The sequence below is a fragment of the Petaurus breviceps genome, unplaced genomic scaffold, assembly GCF_028583685.1.
Source record: "Petaurus breviceps papuanus isolate PSGF00001 unplaced genomic scaffold, PetGlider_PUasm1.0 90865, whole genome shotgun sequence".
In the NCBI taxonomy this organism is placed as follows: Eukaryota; Metazoa; Chordata; class Mammalia; order Diprotodontia; family Petauridae; genus Petaurus; species Petaurus breviceps.
The window spans coordinates 12106327-12134021 of NW_027187367.1; the positions used below are offsets into that span (position 1 = coordinate 12106327).

General features: G+C 42.5%; 1 protein-coding gene across 1 annotated transcript; it reads right to left on the reverse strand.

Moving 5' to 3' along the window:
* Nucleotides 1-2051: 2051 nt before the first annotated feature.
* MTCH1 (mitochondrial carrier 1) lies at nt 2052-27695 on the reverse strand. Its single transcript, XM_069073584.1, has 12 exons — nt 27287-27695; nt 22421-22505; nt 16311-16417; nt 15398-15475; nt 13361-13418; nt 11479-11530; nt 9302-9361; nt 6473-6566; nt 4608-4655; nt 4365-4432; nt 3876-3951; nt 2052-2242 (listed from the first exon to the last, which is right to left on the reverse strand). Exons 1-12 carry the CDS (start codon nt 27578-27580, stop codon nt 2171-2173), a joined length of 1092 nt encoding a protein of 363 aa, XP_068929685.1. The 5' UTR covers nt 27581-27695; the 3' UTR covers nt 2052-2170.

Below are 27695 nucleotides of genomic sequence, written 5' to 3' on the forward strand. Positions count from 1 at the left end.
AAAGTTCCATTCAACATGCATTTACATACAACACCCAATTAACGAGCCCCAGGATTCTTTTTTTTTCTTTTAAAGAATTAATTTTATTTTCTCTGCCTATGCTTAATCTGTTTTTTTTTTTTGAAGGGGGAAGGGCAGGGCAATTGGGGTTAAGTGACTTGCGCAAGGACACACAGCTATTAAATGTTAAGTGTCTGAGGCAGGATTTTAACTCAGGTCCTCCTGACTCCAGGTCTGGTGCTCTATTCACTGTGCTACCTAACTGCCCTGAGCTCCAGGATTCTTGACCAGGTCTCCTTACAAGAGTAAGAATAGCACTGTTGGGCACCTTTGATCCAGGGTTGACCACCCTTGGGCAGACGGAGTGCTGCAGAACTAGTCTGCTTGGGGTCCACCAGGCCAATGCTTCACCTCAGCCTCGAAACATCAAGCCTATTTACCCACAAGCCCCTCTGGTAAAAAACAAGGAGCTTGGATGCTGCAGTATATTTAAGTCCATTAAATGGAGATAATAGGAAATACAGTGCTCTTCACTAACTTTTGTCCTGTGCTTACATAAGACCATGAATGAGCAGCCACACTGGGGGGTGAGGCATCTGCAGAGACTCTGCCTGCCACAGGTAACATTCCCTCTGCCTCCAGGCTTTCTGAACACCCTGCCACAGCGCTCACAAAATCTGCCATTTGTCAGTTTGTTGGTGATGTTTGGGTCTGGGGTAATTCAGGGGAAGCCTGCTTACTGCAGCTCTGGACAAGTGCAGGATGTCTGCTCCCTCTCAAGCCTCAAGAGGGATGGCTGAGTCACGGCTACTTCAGAATTTCTCCATGCTTTCTTGCAAGATTTACCCCCATACAATTCTACCTTTCTCCACACTGAGGGGGTCTGGGCACTATCATTTTGCAGTTCCCCACCAATTCTGGTTGGGGTAGCTAGAGGGCACAGTGGATAGAACACCAGGCCTGATCTGAGTTCAAATTCAGCCTCAGATACTTACTAGCTATATGACCCTGGGCAAGTCACTTAACCCCTATTTGCCTCAGCTTCTCATCTATAAAATAGGGACACACTGGAGAAGGAAATGGCAAACTACTCCAGTATTTCTGCCAAGAAAACCCCATGGACAAAGTCTGTAGGGTTACAGAGTTGGATGTAATTGAATGACTGAACAACCACCTTTTCATTTGGCCAGGAAACATTCTACTAGAAAAATAAATACTCCAACAAAGACACCTGGACTCCAAATATGCTGCTCCAGCTCATTTAGAAAGATTACATTTGATCAAGAATATTTAACATGACCCAGGTAATCAAATACCAGTCCTATATAAGACACTTCTATACATGACATTTCCATATTAGGAAAGCTAGGACAATGAACAGAAAGAGCCCTTACCCAAGAGAACATTTGGGTCCAAGTCTCAGATCTGTCACTTACTAGTATGTGATCACAGGCAAGACAACTTTACTGAACCTCATTTTCCTTGACTGTAAAATGGGAATAAAAAATTCTGCCCAACTTAGGGCTGTTGAGAGAATCAAATGAAATAAGGTATATAAAGTGCTCTGGGAACTATAATACACTATACAAGCTTTATTACTCAACAGAGTTAAGTGATGTAAGAGTACTTATTAAAAGAGGCTGTGTCTCCCCCCCCCCAACAGCTGTTATGGGGAAAATGTCAAAGGCTATATAAATTTGAGCTATTGCTATTATTATTATTTATTGTGTTAACAAAACCAAGCAGAGCAAAGGTTTGCTCATCTGTTCTCTACCTGAGTTTTGGATAACAGGGGGAATCTGCTGCCACCCTGGCTAGGGTTGTGATGTGGTAAGCCTCTGTGCCCTTACTAATAATACTTTTCACTTCATTTGCAATGCCTCTGGGATGTTCCCCAGAGACTGCTCCAATGCCCCTTGTCCTGCTCTGCCAAGCAGCCTCAGAACTTCTTAATTAAGTATAGAGTAAGGACTTTTCAGACAAACAAAACCCCACTCCCCCTTCCCTAGCTGCACAACTGAAGTACAACCAATAAATAACCAGCAGAACCGTGAACATCCAAATCCCACTGTATTAAAGGCAGTTCTTTTACAAAGTAGCCCAATGATCAGGCCCTCACTCAGGCTGGGCGGAGATGCTGTGTTTATTACTGTAGTCAAATTATTCTGATTTAATCAATGGAGAAGCTTGATGCTGCTGAGATTCGGCGGAAAAGCAGACTCGATCCCCGGAAAAGCTGACCCTGAAAAGATAGAACAGTGGGACAGTTGGAAAACAAAAAGAAACCTTACTTCCCCTCTCAAATGAATCCCAGCTTCAGCTTTGGGGCAGGCATTAAAATAAATAAATAAAGCAAACACAACCTATCAAAGGATCGGAGTTTTAATGCTAAAAGGAACCTAAGACACAATTCAGTCCAACCTCATCATTGTGTGAACGGGCACAGAAAGGCTGCTCAGGTAAGTCTCCTGATAATCAATGCCAGGACTTCTTCCACTACACAGTTCTACCTCTCAATGCCTTTTAACCAGGTCCTGTACAGATTTGGTGAAGGACATAGACACTGAGAACCAGTGAGTCAGACCATAAATGCCCAGAAAAGAGGGTCTATCTACATCTAGTTTATGCTGTTATCAGGTTATGTGTTTTTGAAGTTTTACTTGATGATGCCAACGTGGAGCCACAGGCTTTGTGAAGGGCTATGGGTACCAGGCTCTGAACAGGAAAAGAATCTTTTTTGGTACCAGCAGCCAGGTAACCTGAAACCATGCCAGAGGGAATCTGTGTTTCATTCAGAACTGGCCAGTGTCACCAGAGAAAATGACCATTTTCTCCAGAATCACCTGCAGTGGACCTATAATTGGGATCTTTCTCTGAAATGGTTTCATTTTGCTTAACCTACCCTTAGGATATAGTTGAGGATGGATCCCCAAGTTAATGTTACTGATCCATTTTATAGTGAAACAAACAGACAGAAAATGAAAGTGAACTATTCCAAGATCAGAGTCAGAACCTAGTTCTGTAGGCTCACCGATATACTGGACCTCTCAGGGACAAGAAGTCTAGTGAGTAAGCTGAGAGTTAAGGCAGAGAACATAAAAATACAAGAAAGGCCAGATGAATCAGATCGATCTTCATCCAGACCCCCTACAGACAGTGAGATGGACACAAGAGGATGGCTGAAGGATGACATGGATGATCTGCTTGAGAACACCATGAAATATTAAGAATGAACCCCTACTAAGAAAAGGGGCCAGGAATCTACCTCCTTTATTAACACAAGTAACGAATTCAGACAAGCCTCAGAACCATAACACAGCCCCTAATCACGTGGTCCATATAGGCCCTAGAGGCATAGTAGAAGGAATGGTTTCCTACAAGAGATGGGGTGTGAAGTTTTTTTCCACATTATCTCCTTTGCAGATATGGGGATCCACAAGTGTGGAACACTGACTAAAATGTCAGCTTTTTTTCAATGTATTGACTGGTTTCACCTATTTTCTTTTTCTTCTTTTCCTTTTAAAAAATCTTTATTATCTGGGAGGAGAAACAAGGATACGGGGGGGGGGATTTAAATAATATAGAACCCAAAGTTATCAATAAAATTTTATTTTTAAAACTGGAAAAAAATGTGCCCTTCATATTTCTAGTTTCCCTCAATAACCCATTAGGTGACCATCCACTGCTCACCTTATTCATATTATTCGCAAATTTTCAGGCTTTGATGAAACCACTTCAGTTTTTCTATAATGAAAGCTATTACTTTTTAAAGTCTGCTCTCATTGGAAAATAACTTGGTAATGACAAAAGGCATCAAGAAAACATTTCAAAGGAGAGTACCAGATAAGTCATTTTCCCCAAATACCTTCATTTACCTGCATGCTCAGGTATCTCCAACAATGAATCCAGGACTTGAACACAGGGGAATAGGGAGGGAGGCCCGCCAGCAATCTGCCCAGGAGTAAGATCAAAGGGTCAGAACCAAAAGAAGGCAAAAGGAGGGGGATGGGCTGGTATGGCCTGAATAAAGGCTAAATAAGGAATGCCTTGGGAAAGGAGCTCTAGTTCAGTCAAATGGGCATTAGTGATCAAAGAACATTTCTATTTGCTTTCTGCTGGTAACTATAAGACAGAATCCATATCTGGGGTGGGGGAAGGAAGGGACAAATTGGGCAAGCTATGGAGCCAGCCAGAACTATCTTTAACCAATGATAAGGATGAATGTGGTCTTTTGGCTTAGAAAATCAGAGAGGGAGAACCTTTCCAGGACTTCCCAAGTCCCATCTGTCAGGCCACAGGGACCTTCAGGTTCTCAAAGTCCAGCTCCAAGGAAATGTGAATAAGAGGTCTTCACACATACATACCCACAGTTGTTGACAGCCATGAGATCACCAACCAAGAGAAAAGGGTAAGTGAGCATGCTCACTGCAATCTGAAACCCAGAGAAACCAAAATTCTCCTTAGCATATCCCTACTGATATAAACTATTCTGACAACTACACCGAGTCTCACCTCCATCCACACCCCAAATCCCCATAAAGAGTGGGATGCCAAGCCCCATCCTAGACCAACAAAATTTTGGGCCACAGAGCTGGCTGCATACGTACCCCCATTACAAACTTGGTGTAACTCCGAACTGCCAATGCTTGGCTGAACTGAAGGGCAAGAAAAGAAGAGAAAGTCAAGTTTACTATAGGTCTCTGGTTTCCATCTGTCCTGGTCATCTCCTACTTAAACTGTATTGTTCCTTCCATTCAAAAAATGTCCTAGAAGCAGCTCTAGTTAATTCTCATTGATGCTCCTGAGACGTCAAATTTTCTTTGACTTTCAGCAGATTCCTTCCTAAGGCCTTAAAAGGCCTATGTTAGGACCAAGGCAAGGCATGGAGAAAGAAGCACAGGATAAATGTGACAGGATGAATGTTTAAAAGGCACACAAGGTAAATTTTCTAGGAATTATGGAGGCAGGGTAAAAGAAGGAAAGGGTTAATGTAAGTGTGATAATCTCCCAACACTCAGTGGGGGTCTTCTCTGAAGCAAAGGAATAAGGAGTTACCCATTTAAGGATATGGACTTGAACACCTATAGCCCTTCCTCATCCCTGACAAAAAACAACTGCTCACCAAGATCCCTTTGGCTAAACAGCTCCTAAAATTCACCAAAGGACTTTGCCCTGGTGCCTGCAGGTTTTATTGACTATCCTTGTTCAAAATTTGCTCAATGGTTTAAATGTATGTTTCTTGGTGCATCTTAGATTTCAGGCCACAAAATGCTAATTAATAATACATGCTTTGGATTATCAGGTTGATTCCATATATGATCCGGTTTAGTTCCCTAACTGCCAAGTGTGGTAGCCTGAATTCCTATCCTTCCCACTTTTCCTCTCACTCCTCTCCCCTTAACACATACACATTTTCAACCCCAAACTAGAGGAAATTAGAAATCACAAGTATTTATTGCATATCTGACATAGCACAAAGTATTTAGTATTGACTCAGTGATGGCAGTCTTAGTAGACCCATCTTAGCAGGCCCAATCAAATCTGAAGTCTCTGTGGAACAACTCATCCTGCCTTAAATTCAAGGGCCAACAACTTCCATCCACAACATTAGGGTGGTTAATCAGTCTTTTCCTACAGCATCTCTAGCTACCAGGAAACACCAACTCATCCTACTTCTCCTAAGTCCCATTTGACTGGAAAGGGATTCAAAACCCCTCCTTTTGTGAGACTCTCCTTCAGAAAAGACCTTTTAAAGGCATAATAAAACCCTTCCATATAAATGAACCAGTCTGCCAAAAAGCATTCAGACATGGAATATCATGTCAATTTAAGTAGGGACAAACGTAAGCATCATAAGACAACATGTTCTTTAAACATCAGACTTTGGATTAATCACAGAAAACCTTTTTTTGAACCACAACAATCACAGAATCATAAAATCCCAGGGGTGGTTACCTTCCCTCTGATCCAGGAGGCTTTTTAAAAATAAGTCACTCTTGGGGCAGCTAGGTGGCGCAGTGAGTAAAGCGCTGGCCCCGGGAGTCAGGAGGACCTGAGTTTGGTTCCAGCCTCAGACACTTAACATGCACACAAAAAAACTAGCCATGTAACCTTGGGCAAGTTACTTAACCCCCCCCCAAAAAAAGTCACTCTCTAAGGCAATGTAAATGTATAAGGGTCAATCCTTTTTGTAAAAATAGATACTTCAGGATTTCTATTCAAGAAGTGAAAAGAAACTTAAGGCAACTGAAATGTATGTTCTTGGTTCAAACTGAAAAGTTTCTCCCAAGCCTAACATTTATTTGCAAAATCCAGACTCACAGAAGCTCCATACAGAATCTCTGATCTCTTAAGAAATAGGTTTCTACTTCTGAAATGTTTCCTTTATACACAAAGGCAGATGAGTCCCTGTTCTCCTTGTCTGGGAACGGACAATCCTAGCCCTTCTTTAATCCCAGTCAGAGTGACTCACACTGTCGTCCACCAGGTAGGCATTGATGAAGTGAGCCAGGAGGTTACAGCCCCACAAGAAGACCACATCTCCCAGAAGGTGAGGGATCAAGCCCCTAGAAACAAAGTTAAGAACCAGACGTTACATTCTCTGCCAAAGTTGTGAGTCCCAACACTGAAGCAGTATTAACTGATGAGTCTCAAGGGGCAGGAATGGGGAATGCCTGGGTCTTGGCAGTGTGATGTAGAAGAGAACAAAATCTCTGGAGTCAGATGACCTGGCTTCAAATTCTGACTCTATCACTGATTATCTGTGAGACTTACAGTAAATGACCTAAAGGTTACTTTTGAGAGAAAACCCTGTTTGGGCCTCAATTTCCTTATCTTTAAAACAAAGGAGGGTGGGCTGGAGTCAGGAGGACCCAAGTTCAGTTCCTGCCTCAGACACTTAACACCCACCCACACACACAAAAAGCTAACTGTAACCTTGGGCAAGTTACTTAACCCCAACTGCCCTCCAAAAGGCAAAAAAACCAAAACCAAAACCAAAACCAAAGGAGCTGGCCTAGATCTCCAAGGTCCCTTACAATTCTAGTCTATCATCCATGATCTTAGTAAGCTAAGTTAGGGAAAAGTCTTTCCCAGAGCTTTAGCATACCCAGGCTTCAGGGAAAATAAAGGCCCTGCACTAAAGTTAAAGAACCTGGTAATTTGACCAGTGGGCTAAGTCAAAATACAGTGTCTGATATGTCCAGTGTTTCCCTATTTGTACAGGAATTTTCAGTCCTCTCCCTGAGGCTACAAATTAGCTCACAGCATCAGTTTCCTTTAAATTACACGGGATGTACTTTTCTCAAAATTTGAAGTTTTTCACACTCCTAAGACTGTACTGATTTTTTTTTTTTTTGCTTTTTGGAGGGTAATTGGGGTTAAGTGACTTGCCTAAGGTCACAGGCTAGTTTTTGTGTTAAGTGTCTGAGGCTGGATTTGAATTCAGGTCCTCCTAACTCCAGGGTCGGTGCTCTATTCACTGTGCCACCTAGCTGCCCCAACTGTACTGATTTAATCTAGAATATTTATATCATATGAAATGTACATTTTTTTTTTTTTAAGCAATCGGGGTTAAGTAACTTGCTCAAAGTTACACGGCCAGTTATTTCTGGGTGTGGTGCTGAGTGTCTGAGGTTGTCCCAACACTGGAGCCGGTACTCTTACTCGCTGAGCCACCTGGCCGCCCCTAAGCAATTGGGGTTAAGTAACTTGCTCAAGGTTACACGGCCAGGTGTTTCTGGGTGGGTGCTAAGTGTCTGAGCCCTGGATTCGATCTCCAGGTCTTCTCAACACTGGAGCCGGTGCTCTTACTTGCTGTGCTACCTGGCCGCCCCTTAAAATGTACATTTTTTCAATTCACCTGAAAACAAGTTCCTCTAACATCTTCCCCCTCTGGAATGTTCTGCCCTTGATATGTTACAAATCTCAAGAACACCCTGCAAGGAGGGTTGTTTTTAAAATCTTATTTAATATTTTATTTTTTCCCCAATTACTTTTAAAAATTATTTTAACACTGTCCCCCCCCCAATTCTGAATTCCAAATTCTCTTTCTCCCTCCTTATTGAGGAGGCAAGCAATTTGACATAGGTTATAGTGTAGTCATGCAAAACACATTTCCATGTAAGTCATTCTGTGAAAGAAAACACAGACAAAAAAAAACCCTCAAGAAAACTAAAGAAAGTCAAGTATCTTTGATCTGCATTTAGGCTCTATCAGTACCCTCTCTGGACATGGACAGCTTCTTCCACCATAAGTCCTATAAAACTGTCTTGGATGATTGTATTGCTGAGAAGAGTTGTCATTCATAGTAGATCAGCATACAATATTGGAGTTCTCCTGGTTCTGCTCATTTCACTTTGCATCAGTTAATCTAAGTCTTTCCATATCTTTTCTGAGAGCATTCTGTTCATCATTTCTTAAAGCACAACAGTCTTCCATCATAATCATATACAACAACTTGTTCCGCCATTCCCCAATTAATGGACATCCCCTCAATTTCCAATTCTTTGACACCACTAAAAGAGCTGCTATAAATATTTTTGCATGCATAGGTTTTTTATATCTTTGGGATACAGACCTAGCAGTGCTATTGCTTGGTCAAAAGATATGTATGGTTTTATAGCCCTTTGGACATAGTTTTAAATTGCTAGGAGGGTTGAATTTTAACTAATGCTCTTCAAGATGAACTCACTGAACAAACAATTCCTATTTGCACATGGCCTCCAGGAATAGGACTCTTTAAGGCATGACAGATACTTGGGAGGCACTTGCATGAAGTGTTACAAAATAACCAGCACCATACCAAATACAGGTATGACAAAAAATCCACAGGGTTTTTGGTGGTCTTGATACCTGGTACCTTATACATGTCCACTGCTGACCTTGTTGTTGGACCTATTATGAAATAAAAGCAAAATCCTTCTTTGGGGCCCTATTTAGAGTTGACTGTATCTAAGTATGTAATGACACAATGACATTTCCATGATATAATTAGTTCTGAGATAACTAACCAAATGAAGCATGTGAAGGTAGAGGAAACAGAATGTAATACAAATAACCCTGGGCTGGAAAGAATAAAACCATCAGGGTGATCCTGGACAAGTCAGTTAACCCCTCTGGAATGCATCTAAAAAATAAAATGGATGCTTCCAGTTAGTATCATTCACTTTTGGGAGAATGACTAATGAAAGAGGTCATGCTTGGGATACAAATTCCCCAAAGTTCCATTTTAATCAAAGTCCAACTGTCTGCTGCCTCAGAGGCCAATGATACAGAAGGAAGGAGAATTAAACTCACGTACACAAAGAACCCCAGCAGCCCTTCTTCTTTGAAAATCTTCCCAATGGAGCTCAACACACTACTGCAGAGAAGACAAAATTATGCATAATGTAAGAGAGGTAGACAGAGGACAATTCTCAGTTATCTGGAAACCCTCTAAGTAGAGAACAATATCCTAATTTGGGGGAACCCTAATGTTCACAAGAATTGGGGAAAGAGGAGGGGGAAGTGAAAATCTCTCTTAGGAAACTGGGTAAGGGGTCAATTCCACAAGTTAATTTCAAAGACTTTTCTCCCAGTCTTATTATCTCAGTGCTTTTCTATGGCTAAACACACTTTCAATGGAGGGGATGGCAGGTCAAACAGTAGCACTAGAAAGGACAAAGGGAATTGGAGAGGTAGGAAGAACACTAGATTTGGAGTCACAGGCCCTGGCTTTGAATCCCAGCTGCATTACTGAATACCTCTGTTACTTTGGGAAAGATATTTAACCTTAGCTTCCTCATATGTAAAAAGAAGGGTTTGGATCAGGGGATCTCGAAATCCTAGATCCTATGACAAGAACTGTGTTGCATGGAAGGGGACCTTCCCAGGAGACACAGAAGCTGCATGATGAGAGGTGGGTAATAGCAGCAGAGCACACACAAAATCATTGGCCTGGGAAATGGGTGGATGGTACTAGAGGCTGGCCATGCCTACTGCCTCTAAGGTCTTGAAGAACAGTCAGGTTCTTCCAAGTGGTAGAAACAGTTGTGGTCTCTGGGAAGAGCACCAGGCCCTACCAGAGAGGGAGGACTTGAGCTTTTGATGCCCAGCTTGCAACTGCAGCCAGGCTTATGCCTGGCGTGGGGCAGGGTAGCAACTACAAAAGCATCATGGGCATAAAAGGCAAAGGAGATACAACAGTAACTTCTGAGATCTAAAGCTATATATAAACTATCAACTGTCCTGACCTGAGTGGAGCATATTCAAAGCCTAGCTGGGACTGGGCAACCTAGGAAAGAGAAAGACATCGGGAGTCAAATCCCTTGAAACACTATGCCATTAGGTTTACCTCCCCTTCCTTCCTTCACAGGATACCCTCCCCACCTGTCAGGCCTCTCTACCCTTTCCAAACAAGGATTCAACCAGTTACATTGGAAATACTGGCCGGACCTTCCTGGCCTCTCCCATAATTTCCCCTTCTTAGTCAAGGACACCAAGCTAGGTTCCCAGTGGCCAGCCCAAGACACTGTTTCATAGCTTGCTTAAACATTATGCCATCCTGAAACAGCAGCCATGAAGCAGCTTGAGTCCAGCACATATGACTTGGAGAAGAAGGAAAGTGTTGAGGAAGAAAAGTACTAGGAAAGTTTTCTGCATCAGTATAAAGAGTTTCTCCAAAGTCAGCCTCTTTCCTACATGCAGGGCTTCAGGAGGGGGAGCAGAGGATGCACAATCATCACTGAACAAAGACTGTGTGTGAGCAGGGACTGTGTCTGCATTAGACACATCACAGTGCCCTGTCCACAGTCTATATTCAGTAAATGTCTACTGAATGAATTAATGAATGAACAAATGAATCCAAAACACATGATGATGGTGATAATATAGGTTGACGGGAAAGACAAGTTATTAGGAGTTGCCAACAAACTTTAAGACAGCCCGGAAAAAAGTGTGAGAATGAACTTTAGGGGAAATCTAGCCAAGACTGACCATTAGGTCACACTGGACCTGATGTCATCTTGGGGAGTTGGGTCAACTCCAGAGCCTAGGGAATTATGGACCAGAGCAAACCTCATGCTAGAGCAGAACACTGGAATTCAAAGATGTAAGGGTGCTACTTGTCTTCTCCAGTTCTTAACAGTCCTGGAAAAGACTAGCTTGGTTGTCCTCAGGACCAGGCCCAAGGCAACCCTGACTGGGAGTATGGAAAAGCACAGATAGGTACCTGGCAGCTTGCAGCCACCTGAATATCTGATGCTTTTTTCTCATGTGACTAGAAGAGCTCTAAGCTGTAAGAGCAATATGGTTTCCAGGTTGGAGAAAGAAGCAGTCTGAGTTCTTGCACACTAGCTGCCAGCACCATTTATCTGGGCAATGGATGGAGATCTAGGGAGACCTTAGATGAGATGGTAAAGAGATCAGACCTAGACATTCCCACGAGAGAGCTTAACAGCAAACAGATGTTTGCATTAAAGGATACTCAGAATCACCCACCTGTATTTGACCTCCCGCCCCACGAACTGGACCATACAGCGCATCGAGATGACTAAGGGAGGAAAACAGAACTAAATACAAGTAATCAGGTATACCAATGCCCATACTCACCAACATCCCTGGCCCCCAGATACCTAACATGGAAATTGGCATGGATCAAAGGAAGGGAAGAAAGGAGAAGGTAGCTGTGGTGGGAGTGTCAAGATCAGAGGAAATGGAGTCAGAGAATGTGGGTTTGAAGCCTACACCTGCTACTTGCTAGCTGTGTAATTCTGGGCAACTCTCTCCCAGGGGGCCTTAGTTTCCTTATCTAAAAAATGATGAGCTGAACACAGTGGATCTCCAAGATTTCTTCTGCTCTCTATCCTGTGGTTTCTTTTTGGGATGGAAGGGGGTGGGGTGTTAAATTCCCAACACACACACACCCTATCTTCTAGTCAAACTGGACTACTTGATTCTAAACATGTCCCATGCCTTCCCACCTCTGCAAACTTCAGAAGCTACTGTTCTTTTGCAAGGAGGGTCATGCCTGATCCTCCTCACTTCATCTCCACAGGTCCAGACTCTGATCCCAATGAGTAACAGAAGACCTGAGTTCAAATTCTAGTTTTGCTCCTTTCTTATCCCTGGGTGGTCTGGGATGTCTCATTTGGGGCTCAAGTAGGTGATCTCTTTCTTCCTGCTCTATACTTACATCACATGCAAGATCTCGGTGAGCAGGTAGAGATTATCATGGGAGCAGCCAGGATGCTCAGAAGATTTTCTATCTCAATCTAGTGTGAATCAGGTGGAGAAGATTTGCTGGAACAAGCTCAATCCTGCCTTGGTGGGAAAAGCTATCACTTAAAAAGTCCGACTTAAGTAATACATAGGGTAAACATGTGACAACCAGTCGGTTATCACAATAACAACTGGAGAAAGTGCTGGATAGACTGGCAAACCAGGAGTCAAATCACTACGGAGAAGTTTCTGGTAGGAAGCAAGGACTAGAGCAAGTGAACTTTAGTTTACACTAAGAAAAAGTCAATAAGAGGGAGGATGCAGGAAAAGGAGCTTAAGTTTTTCAAAATGCTAAATTAATTTCTTGTTTTCATCACTTGGTATTTCTTTTTCTAGAATAGCATTTTATTAATTGTACATTGATATTTTCAGAAAGGTCTTCATTGTCAAGTAAAAAATAATACCATGATCCCTGAGAGGGAAGAAGACACTTCTCTTCACACCTACCCTGTGCTCTTGTCAGACAGGACTATTTTCAGTTCTTAACATACTCCATAATTTTCTCTGTACATTAGTTTATGCTGTACCTTCACCCAGTTTGTCATCATTGTCTCGTCATAGGCTGCCCCCCACCCCTCCACGTCCATTGGGTTAGTCCAGATCAGATCAATAGAGGGTTAACTTGTGTTCACATTCTGGCTTTACTTTATTAGTCTGTGAAATAGGTAAGTTACTTAATCTAAATAGGACTCAAATTTGTCCCCTAAAATGAAGAGGATGAATTAGTTGCTATCTAAGGTTCCTCTGTACCTCTAAAGCCTAGGATCTGGAAAAAAAATTCATCAAACATAACACCATGGATGAGGTTTGGGAGAGACAAGACTCTTTGAGACTTTACTCTCTATGAGCAAGAAAAATCATAATTACCCTATGATAGATGCCTTGCTTTTCATTCTAACAATGAATGCCAAGGGCACTACAGTTCACACTAGGAAGTTTTAGGTAACTAACAACCTGGAAATATGAGCTTCTGAACCCACTACCTCTAGCTGACAGGCCAAAGGGAGAGTCCTTACTTATACCTCCTACTTATCTGTATGACTTGGATCAAATGGAGAACTATTTTAGATTTTATTTCAAATGTACTTTTCCTCAGACTCACCGTGCAGGGGGTGAGAGAGTACCCTGGACACACACTGCATCACCATCTCATGGGAAGTCTGGGGAAAAAAGGAGGGAGTTAGGAGCAAATCTTGGTCTGGGGTACAAGACCCAAGGCACTTGGCCATGGACCATACTTAGTATTTATGGAGAAAACAACCAAGATCAGCAGTTCACAGAGGGCATTCCAGATCAGAAATCCCATAAAAAGATAACCCTACAACTCCAAATTTGCTCCACCCCAAATTTCAGCAACCCAGGATGATGGGATTAGCAACATTGGCTTGAGGAAGAATTCTCAGGTGAGAGAATTCAAAAACTAAAGTGAGGTGTGTCTTAGAGCCATCTACTTTTCACTTAAATCAACCAATATTTAGTGTTTACACTGTGCTAGACACTACTGGGGATTTAAAAGTGAGCAGCATAGTTTCTGAGACAGTGTAAGTACTACAGGTTAGAAGACTGAGAAGGCACTTCAGGTTGAAGTAACTGGGGAAGGTTTCAGTCCCAGGAGAAGGTAGGCCTTGATTGGCTTCTGTTCATCATTCCTGGTGTCCTGAACTATGTGCTATAGGCAGAGAAACATCTATGTTTCTTTTAGTTCTCAAAATAATTCTTCTGTTATCATTTCACTCCCACAAATTTAACAATAAAAATTTTTTTTTTAAAGCAATCGGGGTTAAGTAACTTGCTCGAGGTTACACGGCCAGTTATTTCTGGATGTGATGCTAAGTTATCTGCGCCCGGATTCGATCCCAGGTCATCCCAACACTGGAGCCGGTGCTCTTACTCGCTGAGCCACCTGGCCGCCCCAACAACAAGATTTCTTAAACGCTATATAATCTGTTACCAATTCATTCTCTACCACAGTTATAGTAGAGATAGGTACTCCTTTTCCTTTTGTGCATTATTTCTAGCAAGATCACAGCACCAGATTCTCAAATAACAAAGGCTCAAAGTATTTTTTAATTTATCTTTTTCTTTCAGCCTGCACATCCAGCCTGATGCTGTTATTTCTTCTACTATATTCATTCCTTTCTCTCAGTCTCTTCAGGTAATGTGGTAGAGTCAGGGTTATAGTATATAAGAGAGGGAGCCAGAAAAACTGGGTACTGGTCCTGTTGCTACCACTAGCTACCTGTGTGAGCTAGACAAATCATGAATGAATTCACCTCTCTGAGACTAAATTTCTTCAAATGTAAAATGAGCCTGACATAATCTCTAAGCCCCAACATGCTATGATTTGGTAATGCTAGTCACAGCCAAGTCTGACGTGAATGATCACAACCTCTTCCTTACAAGGCTTTAGACCTTTAGCTTCGGGCTTAGTACCAGTTAATGCTTAATGCTGCTCTCCAAATCACTTGGCCACTCCTCCCTTGTGGACCTGCTAAGGATCTTCATTCTGTGCTTCAAAACTTTTCTAAGACCCTTCAGGTAATATTACTCATCTCATTTCCTTCTTTACCTCCAACTCTTCCAATGGACATTTCCTCAATTCCCTTTTCATTCAAATACCCTCCTTCTGCCTCTAAGCCTTCTCCTAAATCATGAAGGCTGATACCTCTTATACCCTGGCAGTTTATCTTTCAAGTAACTCCTAAAAAAATCTTTGTTTTCCAGAAAAATAAAGTCCCCCATCCCATCCAAGCAATATTTGGAGCTCACTAATTTGTTCTTCTTTCACCTTCCCATAATATATCCTAACCCTTTAGTTCATTACTAACGTTTCTGATTCATTTAGTCCATACCCGAATGGTCATCCTTAGTTGCTCAGTTCCCCGAATAAAGGGAACATGTCTAATTGACAATGTAGAGAAAAACATTATGTAACTGCCTGATGAATACTCTTTTCTCATCCCTTCTGGACAGCCTCAAGCAAGTATTTTACTCTGACAGGTCATGGAAGTGATCACTCTTCACGACCACACATACTTCCACTCCTTCCCCACCCCCCCAGCAGATGGTGATCAACCCTAGCTGAAAGCTCTGGTGTCCAGCTCGCCCTGGCCCAATTTAACCTTTAAAAGATACCCACCTCTTTCACTACCTTCCTCAGTGATGTCTTCACATCATCCTTGCTGGATACATGCTCTAACTCCTCCAAAGGGAATGCCTGAGACAGAGAATGAACAGAGAGGAAATGATCTCCTAAATGCAATCAGACATGGCCACCAGCTTTGCCCCTAAGACCAACTGTTAAGAAAGGAAATAGTCGCAGAGAGGTGGCCAAGATGGAATAGATCCTGGTGAACCCTTCGGCAGACTCTACCCCCCCTTGCTCAGTTTTTCTTCTGATGAGTCTAAGATGATTCCCTCATTAGAGCGCTATTCCTAAAGTGACCTCAACAAAGCAATTTGCTTTCATGGGTCTACAGTAATAAACTGTGGTGGACTAGGAGAAAACAAAATACTCCGAACTAGACCCTATGTTACTCTAACTAAGCCAGACAGCACAGTATAATGGAAAAACAAATGGATATGGAATCAGTAGGTTCTGCTAGTGACTAAATATAGGAGGAACCTTGTAGGCAAGTTACATAACCTTTCTAGGCTCTGGCTTCCTCATCTATACAATAAGGGGGTTAGGAGAAGCCCTCCAAGGCCTCTGACACTTCTAAATCTATTAATCCAAAAGAAAAAAATCTATTAATCCAGGGAATGGTCAGTCTTTGTCTTGGTTACTCAACTGTGTAAGAACACATTATAACTTTTTTAGAAAGGTCTATAGCCTATGGATAAGAGAATTAATTTGTACAAGGACAATGCCCCCAAAGTCAGGAAGTGATGGTCAAGTAGTTTTAACCTAAGGAATAAAACAGAGTATAGCACTTTAGGACACAGCCAGGGCACAATCTGCTCCTAAAGTGAAGTCATAGAGGGCTTAATACAGATCCACATAGATTAACTGTCGCATGATGCACAGACATGAGGCATGTCCGTGGCCTTACCTTTTTCACGCCGCCTCGGGACAGGGTGGAAAGAGCACTAGACATGAGCCTTGGACTCAGGCCTCGGAACAGTCCCCTCTTCCCATCCACTTGCACAATGTGTCTGGCTGTACAAAAACAAGATATATTTCATTCCCATCCCATTTCATAATTAATTTTCACTTCTGGCCACCACAACCTAAATTTTATCAAATTAACTATTTCCTCACATTATCCCCAAATATTATGACCTTGAATGAATAGTCATGCATATTTCAGTTGTGACTTAAAAACCCATCTTTTCTTCTGGATAGTAGAAAGAACACTGGCTTAAGTCTTAGTTCTAACACCTGCTAGCTAGGTGACCCTAGGAATATCACTTCCCCTTTCGGAGACTCCTGTTTCTTCATCTGTAAAATGAGGATAGTACTTGCACTCTGTACCTCACAGGACTATTGTGATGAAAGCACTTTGTAAATATAAAAGTACTATATAGGAATTATTATTGGGGGGGTCCTTTTTCTTCTTTTAAAAAAATGACCAGGGGCGGCCAGGTAGCACAGTAAGAGCGCTGGCCCCAGAGTCGGGATGATCTGGGATCGAATCCTGGCTCAGACACTTAGCACCCACCCAGAAACACCTGGTCATGTAACCTTGAGCAAGTTACTTAACCCCAATTGCTTAGGGGCGGCCAGGTGATTAAGAGTACTGGCCCCAGAGTGGTGATAACCTGGGATCAAATCCGGGCTCAGATACTTAGCACCACACCCAGAATAACTTAACCCCAATTGCTTAAAAAAAAAAAAAAAGAATGACCAGAAAAGGTTAAATATTTTCCTTAGTCAACTTTAAAATAAATCATTCTTTTCCAAGTTTCAACTATGGTGTTTCAGCTCATTAACTCAAATAATGTGAATAAGAAACCCATTTCACTCTGTGTAAAACCTTAAGGAGAAAAACTAGGTTTTTCAAAAGGCAGTAAGAAAGTTCTGGGCAGTAACTGTGGGCTTGCCAATTTGTGAGGGAGATGGAGAGCAAAGAGAACAAGAGAGTACTCTCTTCCAAAGGCCTCTCACTGAATCATTAAAGCTGAGGGAGCCATCTAACTGGATCCTCTACTAGGTATGTCAGGACTTTAGGGGGCAGAGGGCCCAGCCTCCAAATGCTAGTAGACTGTTTTCAGAAAATTGTAAGCTATTCGTGATGGTAAAACCTATCAGTGTACAAGAGGTAGGTTCTTTTGGGACCTAGTTGCTCCAGAAAGGTCTCCCTTCACTATTTCACTTAATCGAGTTTTTTTGTCATTTTAATAAAACTAGAGTCTCATTAAGAAAAGCCTGAAAGCTCTCTTACTTTCTGACCAACACATATTTCCCGTGTGAGGACGCTCAGCTCTCTACAGACATCTGGTGGCTGTGAACACACATCGCAGGAATGAAAGAAGAAAATGTAAAAAGGAGTTTCCACACTCCAATCTGACCTGGCTAGGGAAAGACTGGAGACTCTTCATAAAAACTATCTAAGTGTATTTGTTCCAGGCATAGACTTTGATACTTGTAAACTAAGACAAAGGAAAAAAAAAAGAGGTAAGGGTAGGAGGGGAGGGAGCATCAAGAAATAGCCACATGCTATTATTGCATGTGTTGCTGTATTACGGCACTGGGTTTAGAAACCAGAGTCCTGGGTTCGAATGTTAATTCAAAACAAAATGTTTCTTCTCTGAATCTTTATCTGTAAGATGGGAACTATCCTCAAACTAATTATTTCACATGGCTTTGTGTGGAAAGTGCTTTCTAAACCTTCCCTGAGGGGCAAGGACTATCTGCTTGTATGTTTAGTGCTCCCTTAGCACAGCGCACATAGTAAATGTTTAATATTTCTATTAATATTTATTCTAGTTATCTCTAGCCATAAACCTAGAAGAGCAATCTAGATCTAGATTACTTAAATCTTAAATTTTGTTTAACCCTCTTCATTTGTTACAAGGTTCAGGAGATCCAGGGTACTGGGGAGGCAGTTAGCCTTCTATCCAGGAAAGATTGATGTAAAAAACAAGACAGCCAGAAGACTAAAAAACAGACAAACAAAAACCACTGAGTCCCTTATGTGGTAAGGTTTTCCTAGCTCCATGTGGCGGTAAAAGTAGGAGAAAAACTGTTGGTGGAAACAGCTTCTGAGTCCCTTAGAATAGTGGTATCAAATGCAAACAGAAACTGACTAATGGACCACCTATTAACTTAGAAAACCAAAAATTAACATGATCTTTGTTGTATTACATTTTTATTTATTTTGTCACACTTTTCATCTTACATTTTATTTTAATTTGGTTCTGGAGCACTCCTGAGGCAGGTGAGTTCATTTGACATTTGTGCCTTAAGAACATGCATACCACCATAAAGACTCAGTGGGTAACCCTGGGAAAACCACCTAACCTCTCTGATCTTTAATCTTCTTATCTATGAAATGGAGATGAGAAGCCTTGTTTCTTCCCATCTCAAAGAGCTATGGTTAAGAGCATATTATCAGAGGTGAGAGCATATTTTCTGAAGAAAAACGGAGCAGAAATCCAAAGGAATATCTATTGGACTATAATAGCTAGAGCTCTTCAAAGACACTTCAATACTTGACAATTAGGTAGGTAACCTTGAAATTGATGATGCTCCCATTAGTTTTATCTCCAAAAAAGGGAGTTAACCTCATAAAGGACAAATTCTGCAACCAAGCAAATAGCAAGTAGGAGACAAAGTTCCTGCCCAGTTCAGAGCATGGTAACAGCTTTTTCAGATCCGATAAGCTGCTGAGACAGGAGTCTGGCCATCCTCTGGTTAAACCCCAACACCCAACACCAATGGATCCTTAAGAACTAACTCCTGTGGGAGCCTCTCTGGCGCCTAGAAATTTCTTCAATGGTAAAGGGGGTAATTGGAGTTGGGGGTAAGGATAGTGGGAAGACTAGGAACACAAGAGACCAGGAAGTAGGAGAAAAAAGGATTAGAAGGCAGGCATGCCTGGGAATGGGGAAAAGAAAAGGAGGCACCAAAACAGACTGGGACTAGGATCTAGCAAGACAAAAAACCAAGGCCTGGTTTGTTTACACGCCCAGATGTTAGTGAGTCATTAGTGAAATTGGCAGTAAAAAGTGACCATCTATCACATATCCCAGATACACTGTGAAGCAGGGCTCTGCCACAACCCGAGCTAAGGCGTTTCATTTCCCTGGGTCTCAGTGTCTTCCTTGGCCCAGATGGGCCCCCCCAGCTCTGTCATTCTATGCCTAGGGTTTTAAGTATTTATCCCAGCAATGGATTTCAAGTGGTTGCTTGTGACATTTGTCAAGGTGCTCTTCCCACTGTTTTAGCCCATGGTGGCAGAGCAAAGAGTGCTAGACTTGGGACGAGGCAATCTGGGTTTAAGTCTTAGGTCAGACTGATAGCTCCCATGTAACCTAAACAGGTGAGTCACTTAACTTACTTTAAAATAGAAATAAAAGCATTCTCATTCCCTATCTCACAGGGATTAGCAAAGTGCCTTGTAAAACTTAAGGGCTACAGAAATGTGAACGATTATTACTGTTGTTAACTTTATTAGCTGGCAACTCCTCAGACTGTCCAAAGCACCCTCTAGGTTCTGGACTGTTATTAAAAAGAAGGCAATAGGGGCAGCAAGGTGGTGCAGTGAATGGAGCACCGGCCCTGGGGTCAAGAGGACCTGAGTTCAAATCAGGCCTCGGATACTTGACACTTCACACGTACACACACACACACACACACAAAAAAAAAAAAAAACTAGCCGTGTGACCTTGGGCAAGTCACTTAACCCCAAATGCCCCTCCAAAAAGCAAAAAACAAAACAAAAAGAAAGCAATATTGACAAATTTTGAATCTCTACTCATAATACCTAAGATTAGGTCAAATATTGAGTCCCTTAGGAGACTGTCCCCATCTGAAGTGGAGAAAATGGGTAAAAGGTATCTTAAAGGGGACTCCTTAGTCTCTTTTCAGAGCTATCAACAGCTAATAATGCCATGAATAAGAATTTAATTATCCCAGGCCTCTGGTAACAAACACTCTCTCTGTCTCTGTCACACACACACACACCCCAATAACATACAAGATTTTCTGTTTTAAGATATTCCCTCAATCTCCAATCTTTTTTTCCCCCATTTTCCCAGGTGTCTGGCCTCCCTTGTACCACCACAACCACCACCACCACTGAAAAAGGACTCTTATTCCTGCTCCTTCATTCCTCATCTGAGGGCAGAGAGACCCTTTAAATAAACAAACGAAAAAAAAAATGAAGTAATCCCCCAAAGGACTACTACTTCTGCCTGGCTCTCCTCTGCCCTTAATCCCAAGAAGAGAAGGGGTGGGGAGAAAACTGATTTGTTCCAGTCTCCCCTAACAGTTAATGTATGAAATGAAAGGAGGTGACAGATGGAGGTCAAAAGATCTAGGGCAAGGAGAGGCAGATGGCCTAAGGCTGGTTTTTGTTTTGTTTGGGTTTTTTTTTTTTTGAGTAGTGAAGCTTTTCCCCAAACCATTCTGAAACTAACCAAAGGCAAGAGAGGTAGAGTGTTATGAAAAGAATTAGGTGTGAGATGACTGCAGCCTGAACTTAAATTTGGCTATAGAATCAAAGAAAGGGAACCATTTTTGGAGCAGTCACATCCATGTCTCCTGATGTTCTTTGAATGTTGCGAAATAAAAATGACTATGATTATTAGAAAGAAACACGGAGGGAGAATGAGAATTTTAACAGTAGTCCTAAAGCAAAGGCACTCAAGCAACTACACTGGAGAGATAGAGTAGATGTTGGAAGGGATCGTGGATCAGCCAACCACCTCATTTTAGGACCACAGAGTCAGAAGACGTCAGTTCTAAAAGAGACATTAGCGATCACCCAGTCTAACACTTTTCTAGAGGTGAAGTGATGTAAGTAAATAAAGGTCACACAGCTAGCCAGTAAAACAGGTTTGAACCTGAGCTGAGATCCTATTTCCAAACCCAGGGTTCTTTTCCACTCAACTATAAGCTGCCTCTTCTGCAGTACAATGAGGTCCAAGGGGAGAAGTGATTTGCCTTTACATGTAGATAGAACTCTATAGGTTTTAAAGCATTTAATAGATATTTTACTTTATCTCACTTGTGACTCCCAAGTAAGCACAGAACAACAACAGGTATGAAACTCTTTTTTTGTTTTCATTTATTTATTTTTCAATTAACAAGCACTTATTTCTTCTTCTTATTCCTTTTGCCAATGAAAAGAAAGGAAGGAGAAGTGAGAGAGCATCAGGCCTGGAGTCAGGAGGACTTGAGTTCAAATTTGACCTCAGACACTTATTAGCTGTGTGACCCTGCATAAGTCACTTAACCCAGTTTGCCTCAGTTTCCTCATCTGTAAAATGAACTAGAGAAGGAAAACCATTACAGTATCTTTGCCAAAAAATCCCAAATGGAGTCATGAAGTGTCAGACATGATTGACACAACTCAACAACAATAAAATGATAATTGAGCATGGTCACTAAAAAGTAGTCAGTACTTGCAATAAACACGGTTTATAAGGGAATGGGGACTCAGCAGCTTCCAGTTCTTGGTGTCTTTCCTCTGTATCTGTTTGTTCCTCATAAACTGGGCAGGGTGTTGACGTCCATACAAAATCCTTCCTATGAGGAGTTGGAACCAAAGCTGCATTTTCTACCTCCAGCTGCCTAGACACTATATCACCAGTTTCTTAGTTTTTGGCTACATTCTCCAAATTCCCTTCTCCACCCCTGGCTCAAACCAAACTGAATGACTGCACTGTTCCCTTGACCCACTAGACCAGGGGTGGGGAACATGCCTCCTCCAGGCCATATGTGATCCTCAAAAGGGTGCAGCCTTCTGACTCCAAGTTTTAGAGAACAAATCCTTTTAAGAAGGGGATTTGTTCTGAGAAGTTTAGATTTGGTCAAAGAGCCACACCTGAGAACCTAGGGGGCCACACGGGGTCTCAAAGCCAAAAGTTCCCCACCCCTGCACTAGGCTCAGCCAACAAGCAGTTTGATTTCTCCTCTTCCATCTCAGCTGAGTATAATTGGGCCTAAGGCCTCTTCCCCAAACATTTTCCCATGATGGATGTAAAGACCACTCACCATAGGTGAAGAAATTAGGCAAGTAGAAGACCTTCCTCCCCAGCACATTGGTCCCTACAGTGGGAGGGAGTGGTTCATGCCCAACCTTTAGAAAAAGAAAACAAGCTTAGGCTATTCATGTTCAACCACGTTTACCCCAGTCACTGACTCCTGGTATCTCTTTTCCCTTCTGAGCACCAATTGTGGTAACGACCCCACAAACTCTGGCCCTCCACCCTGGCACCCACCTCCCCCATCCCCTCCACGTCTTGTGCCTATATATCTTATCTCCAGGTGGTAATTTCACTGGATACTGATCAAGATCCAAACTATTCATCATCCTGAAGTCTCTCAATTAGCCCCAGTAGACACATACAAATACCCTAAATGCCAGTTTCTTCATTCCCAATCACATCTATTTCTCATCTATGCCTATTTCCAATCATCCCCTAAATTCCAGGCATGCATATCATATCATATCAACCATAACCAAATCCCATTCATATCCTCTTCAACATGCCCCAAATCCTAGCTTTGGGACCTTGGAGATGTCACCTTACTACTCCAGACCTGTTTTTTCCTCCATAAAATGAAAAGATTGGGTTTAATCATCTTTAAGGGGTGAGGTCCCCTTCAAACTCTGTTATTCAATGACTCAGGTCATCCCTAAATCTGAGAATCTCAGTTTGAGGGAACCTCAGAGGTAATCTAGCCTGACCCTAAATAAGAATTCCTTCTCTAACATAGCCAACAAGAATCTATTCAGTCTATGCTTGACAATCTCCAATGAAGGGGAACACATGACCTCCCAAGGCAACCCATTCCACCTTTGAATAACCTACTTGCTAGGAAAATTTTCCTTACATTGAGCCTACATCAACAGTAACTATACTGCTCCTGGTTCTACCCTCTATAGCCAAGTAGTAGAGTTTTCCTTTTATGACCTTCACATTACTAGTAGGCTAACATGTTGTTCCCCACTCTCCCCCACTTACCAAATCTTATCTTCTCTAGATAAATGTTCCTCGGCTCCTTTCAACAGTACTCACATAGCACCATCCTGGTTACCTTCCTCTGAATGCTGTCTAGTTTATCAATGTCCTACTCCACATTAATGTGGTTTCCAAAAATGAACAATATTCCAGATTGGGTTCACCTAAGACAATGGGACTATAGCCTCTGTAATGGATAGACTCTATGCTTTCTTAACTTTTTTGACCTCCATAACCCATTGTCAACTAATAATGAGTTTACAATCCACTAAAACTCTCAAGTCTTTCAGATTATCTGTTGTCTAGTGACAAGTCCCCCATGTTGTACTTTGTGTGAAGGTGATTCTCTGGACACAGGTATTAGACTTGTGTCTAATTAGATCCTTATTAATTTTCATCCTATTCTAGCCAACCCAATGTTCTAGTTTGTCAAGATCTTTTGAGGTTTTGATTCATGTATCCACTCACTGGTTGAGTAATTCTTCTGGGTTCTGTGCTACCTGCAAATCTGACAAGCATGCCTTTATTTAAGTCACTGACAAACTGTTACACTGCACAGAACGAAGCACAAATATGTAGGGCCCTCCAAGTAGAAATCTCTTTTTTTTTTTTTTTGGCCTTTTGGAGGGCAATTGGGGTTAAGTAACTTGCCCAAGGTTACACTGATAGTGTTTTTGTGTGGGTGTTAAGTGTCTCAGGCCGGAACCTAACTTGGGTCCTCCCGAATCCAGGGCTGGGGCTTTACTCACTTCGACACCTAGCCTCCCCAAAACCTTCTTTAAGGCTAATATAAAACCATCAATGATGAGTTTTTGTGGCCAGTCAGCTCCAATTCCAATAAACTGTCTGGCCCACAAGAACAGCATAAGACTGTAATGTTTTGCTAAAATCCAGGTATGGCATTTCCCTGATCTACCAGTCTAAGTAATAAAAAAAAATTAATCATGTGAGTCCGGAATTCTCTCTACTTAATTAAATTTAATTAAGCTGGTTTACCATCTCATTCCTATTTCACTCTCAAATCTTAGTTATAACAAATTTCAAACATACTAAATCTGTCATCTCCATTCCCAATCATCTCCAAATTTCTGCCAGTTATTTCCAATTACCTTCAAATGTCAGTTATTCCAATTCCCAAGTCATGTTCATTTCAAATTTACTTTCAAATCTATTAAATCTAGTTTGTGCCACACCTAAATATGCCACTCTCAAATCTGAGTTACTCCCATTCTTGGGCACCAAGTGTGTCTATCCCAAACTGAGGTACCCCAACTATATCCAGACACAAAGTTGTCTCTCCCATTTCACGACTCCCCCAAGTTGTCACCCAAAATCTCAAACCCAAATGTCACACTCATTTCATACCTCCCCATATCTCTGTAACTCAAAATCTTAGTCACACCTAGATGCTATATCCATTCCACAAATCCTCAAATCCCACTCACACCTAAATGTCTCACTGCATTACCCAACAACCACAAATTCAAGTTTCTCTGGTCCCTAGAAAACTAGGAATATTTGCCCCCATTCCATTCACACCCCACTTTTCCTCCTATACTGATCACACATAACTGCATACTCAAATCTGATTTCCATTCCTCAAAAAACATCACTCAAAAATCTAAAATTAGTCACCTCTAGCTCATATCTCAAATCTTTCTACCTCATTCCACACATACCCAAGTTGTCACCTAGAATTTTTGCTCACACCCATTCCACACATCCCCAAATCTTAACTGCTCCTGTCTCCAATTAAAAGTAGAAAGAGCTAGGGAAGAAGGGAGAGAATATGGAACTCAAAATTTTAAAAACAAATGTTAAAAAAGTTGTTTTCACATTAACCAGGAAATAAAATATACAGGCAACGGGGTACAGAAATCCATCTAGCCCTACAAGAAAGTAAGGAGGAAGGGGGGAATAGAAGGGAGGGCAGACTAGGGGAAGGGGTAATCAGTATGCTTGCCATCTTGGGGTAGGGGGTAGGGGAGAGATGGGGAGAAAATTTGCAACTAAAAATCTTGTGGAAATGAATGTTGAAAACTAAAAAATAAACAAATCCTGGGGGGGAAAAGTAGAAACAGTCCCAGATTTAGAGCCAACCAATCAACAAGTTTTTATTAAGAGCTTACTCTGTGCTAGGTACTATGTTAGGCACAGGAGATACAATTACAAAGAACCAAAAAAAAATCCCCACTTGTAAGGAACCTACATTCTAACAGGGGAAATGACATATAAATACATACACCATAAGTATAAAGTTAAATATAAATATATAACAAGTAGCTAAGATACAAAATAGTTTGGAAGGGAGGGCATTATCGGCTGGAAGGATTAGGGAAGGCTTCATGCAAAAGATAGTGTTTAAACTGCCTGTTTAATAGAGGGACTCCATGGGCATTACATAAAGTTTAAAGTACAGTGTGTGAGAAACAGAGGGGACCCTGGTTAGGCTAGATCAGGAAAGTCTAAGGGAGGGGCAGCCAGGTGGCTCAGCGAGTAAGAGCACCTGCTCCAGTGTCGGGATGACTTGGAGATCGAATCCCGGGCTCAGACACTTAGCACCCACCCAGAAACACCTGGCTGTGTAACCTTGAGCAAGTTACTTAACCCCGATTTAAAAAAAGAAAAAAAGAGTCCAAGGAGAGGGAATAACATCCAGGGTACTGGACAGTAGGGCTGTAAAGATAGGTTAGGGCCAGGTTGTGAAGGCCTTAAAAGTTAAACAGAATTTATATTTAATCTTAGAGGGTAAGATTTAACTATCAGAGTTTATAAAGAAAATTAACTTCAATCTGTGCTTGAGGAAAATTATTTCGGCAGCATGTGTAGGATGGATTGGGAGGGCAAGGGAGAACACTTGAAAGGGGAGGGGGGCTGATACAATATCCCAGGTTAGAAGTAAAAAGGGTTTGAATGAAAGAGGTACTTGTGTAAGTGGAGAGAAGGGATAGGAATTAAAGAAATGTGAGGGTAGAAACCACAAGATGTGGCAAGTGACTGGATATATGGGGTAAGGGAGACCAAAATAATCAGCTGCTTACTCCCAGTGTGACCTTGGGCAGGTCACTAAACCTTTCTGAGTTTCAGCTTCCCCATCTATAAAATGAGGAGGTTGATGATTCCAGAGCACTAAAAATGAAGGGTGCTACTCATGTCTTCAAAGAGAGATGATGGACTCAGTGTGTAGAATGAGACATTTTTGAACACAAGCCAATGTGGGAACCGGTTTTACTTGACTGTTTCTATTTGTTATAGGAGTTTTATCTTTCATTTTTTTTATAATCAGGGAGGTGAAAGGGAGAAAAAAACCAAATGCTTGCTAGCTAACTAAGAAAAATAACAAAAATTAACTCCAAATGAGGGGGCTGGACTAGATTCCTTCTAACTATTAAGGATTTTTCAGAGTTCTGGATCTGAATATCTCCTGTTCTAGATCTACCTATCCTGTCACCCAAGAATCTCAGTTTCATTCCACTGTCCGCCTAAATCTCACACGCATCTCACTCCTCTCTCCAGTATCCATCACTAGCCATGGTGCTCCATTATCACATCCTCTCTCTCTCACTGGTCCTTTCCCCCTAACTGAATCCCCCCCTTCCCACCTCCTACTATCTCCTAACCCTAATGTCCCTCTTACTGGTTCACTCCATAGCTCCCAAACCCTTCCCCCCCACCCCAGTCCTTCTTTCCCCCCTTAGCTGTTGCACCTCCCCTTCCCCCCCTTCCAACGCCCCCCACTCCGGTTTCTCCTCCTAGCCCAACCCTCTACTGTCCCCTGGCACTTCCCCTCCCTTTCCCTCTTGCCCCCCAGGTCCTCCCGCCTGGGTTCCCCCCTCCCCTCTGGCTTCCCTCTTCCCTCTCCCCGGATTCCTGCCCCCCAGACCCCGAGGTGCACCTGAATGAGCAGCTTCACATAGAAGAGCGGGTGGCTCAGAGCCGTCACGCCTGCCCCCAACGCCAGGAACAGGGCCTCGGTGGCCGCGGAGCTATCCCCGGTTCCCAGGCCAGCCACGGCCGCTGCCTCCACGCCCCGAGACGAAGACTGGGGCGGCCGCGGGGGCTGCAGTCCCCATACCCCATCCCCCGGCGGGGCTCCCAGCTCGGCGCCCCTGGCTCCAGGACTCGCTCCCACCATGCCCCTGGCACCGCAGCGAAGCCAAGGCGCCACTTCCGGGTCAGAAGCCCCCATGGGGTCCGGGCGCAAGGTCACTCCAGTCACGTGACGAAGGAACGACTCTCCCTTCTCCACCCTCCCCTTCGGGATCCTCGGCTTCTCTGGGAAGGAAGAGGGGAACGGAGCTGGG